Source organism: Lactuca sativa, chromosome 7 (genome assembly GCF_002870075.4).
Source record: "Lactuca sativa cultivar Salinas chromosome 7, Lsat_Salinas_v11, whole genome shotgun sequence".
Classification (NCBI taxonomy): domain Eukaryota; kingdom Viridiplantae; phylum Streptophyta; class Magnoliopsida; order Asterales; family Asteraceae; genus Lactuca; species Lactuca sativa.
In genome coordinates this window covers 201579576-201580812 of record NC_056629.2, presented here as the reverse complement: position 1 = coordinate 201580812, position 1237 = coordinate 201579576, and the positions used below count along the sequence as shown (strand labels likewise).

The following is a 1237-nucleotide window of genomic DNA, read 5'->3' as shown; positions in this document are numbered from 1 at the left end:
TGATTGAGACTTCATTACGGATTGATGATTAGATGACTACAGTAGAAGAACCGAGGGGAGTACTTGAACAAAAATTAGTAACAACAATCAATAAGAACCATTGAGAGATAAATATGATATATAGTTGCAGTGTAAGAGGGATACTGCGGTACATATAATATACTGTGGTACATAGGCTACGCGAAAACTATCTATCATAACTAAGTCTAATGAGGACCGCAACAGAGACCAAAGATAGTCTGCGGTACCTCTCAATTCAAAAACAATTGTTGGTCTGGATTCATCATTCAAAACATTTGTAAGAAACTATTGAATTTTGTAGAATCGATTTCTTTAGTGAATACATCAGCAATCTCTTTATGAGTATTGACAAAAATTAGTTCGATATTACCTTTCAGAATGTGGTCTTTGATGAAATGATAGCGTAGCTCAATATGCTTTGTCTTTGAGTGATGAATAGGATTGTGAGGAATCGCTATAGCACTCTCAGAGTGACAATAAATTAGTATCCGCAGCATTTTGTATCTGTAGTCTATAAGTTGTGTTCTCATCCACAAGACTTGTGAACAAGAGTTGGTTGCGGCGACATATTCAGCTTCTGTGGTAGACAATGATACACAACTTTGTTTTCTTGAGGACCAGCTAACTAGTCTTCTACCCAGAAATTGACATCCACCGGAGGTGCTTTTTCGATCTTGTATGCAACCGACATGATCTGCATCAGTGAATGCTTGTAGGCTAAAATCATTTCCTGCGGGGTACCATAAGCCAAGATTCTTGCTGCCCTTTAAGTATCTTAGAATCTGCTTGGTTGCGGTCATGTGTGACATTTTCGGATTTGCCTGGAATCTTGCACATACAGTTGTTGCAAAGACAATATGTGGTCGACTTGCGGTGAGGTACATCAATGAACCAATTATTCCTCGATAAGTTTTGTGATCTACAGATTCACCGGTAGGATCAGCGGAGATTTTATGTCCGAAGGCCATTGGGACCTTTGCTGAGGAGCAGTTGTCTAGAGAGTACTTCTTTAGCAGTTCAGAGGTGTATTTTTCTTAATGAATGAATATTCCTTGCGAGATTTGTTTGATTTGAAGACCCAAAAAGAAATTAATCTCTCTATTTATGCTCATTTGAAATTTACTAGTCATGAGCTTTTCAAATTCATCCACCATTTCTTGATATGTGGATCCGAAGAAGATATCATCCACATATATTTCTACTGGCATAAGGTGGT

The 1237-nt window shown here is 37.9% G+C and overlaps 1 protein-coding gene across 1 annotated transcript; it reads right to left on the bottom strand.

The window, feature by feature from the left end:
* Positions 1–287: 287 nt before the first annotated feature.
* LOC122195235 (secreted RxLR effector protein 161-like) lies at positions 288–989 on the bottom strand. The gene has a single exon (XM_042896821.1). It carries the CDS (start codon positions 987–989, stop codon positions 288–290), a length of 702 nt encoding a protein of 233 aa, XP_042752755.1.
* Between the last annotated feature and the right edge of the window lie 248 nt (positions 990–1237).

What these genes read in the sequence shown, in the direction of transcription:
- LOC122195235 (XM_042896821.1), bottom strand. Translation starts at nt 989, where the DNA reads ATGGCCTTCGGACATAAAATCTCCGCTGATCCTACCGGTGAATCTGTA.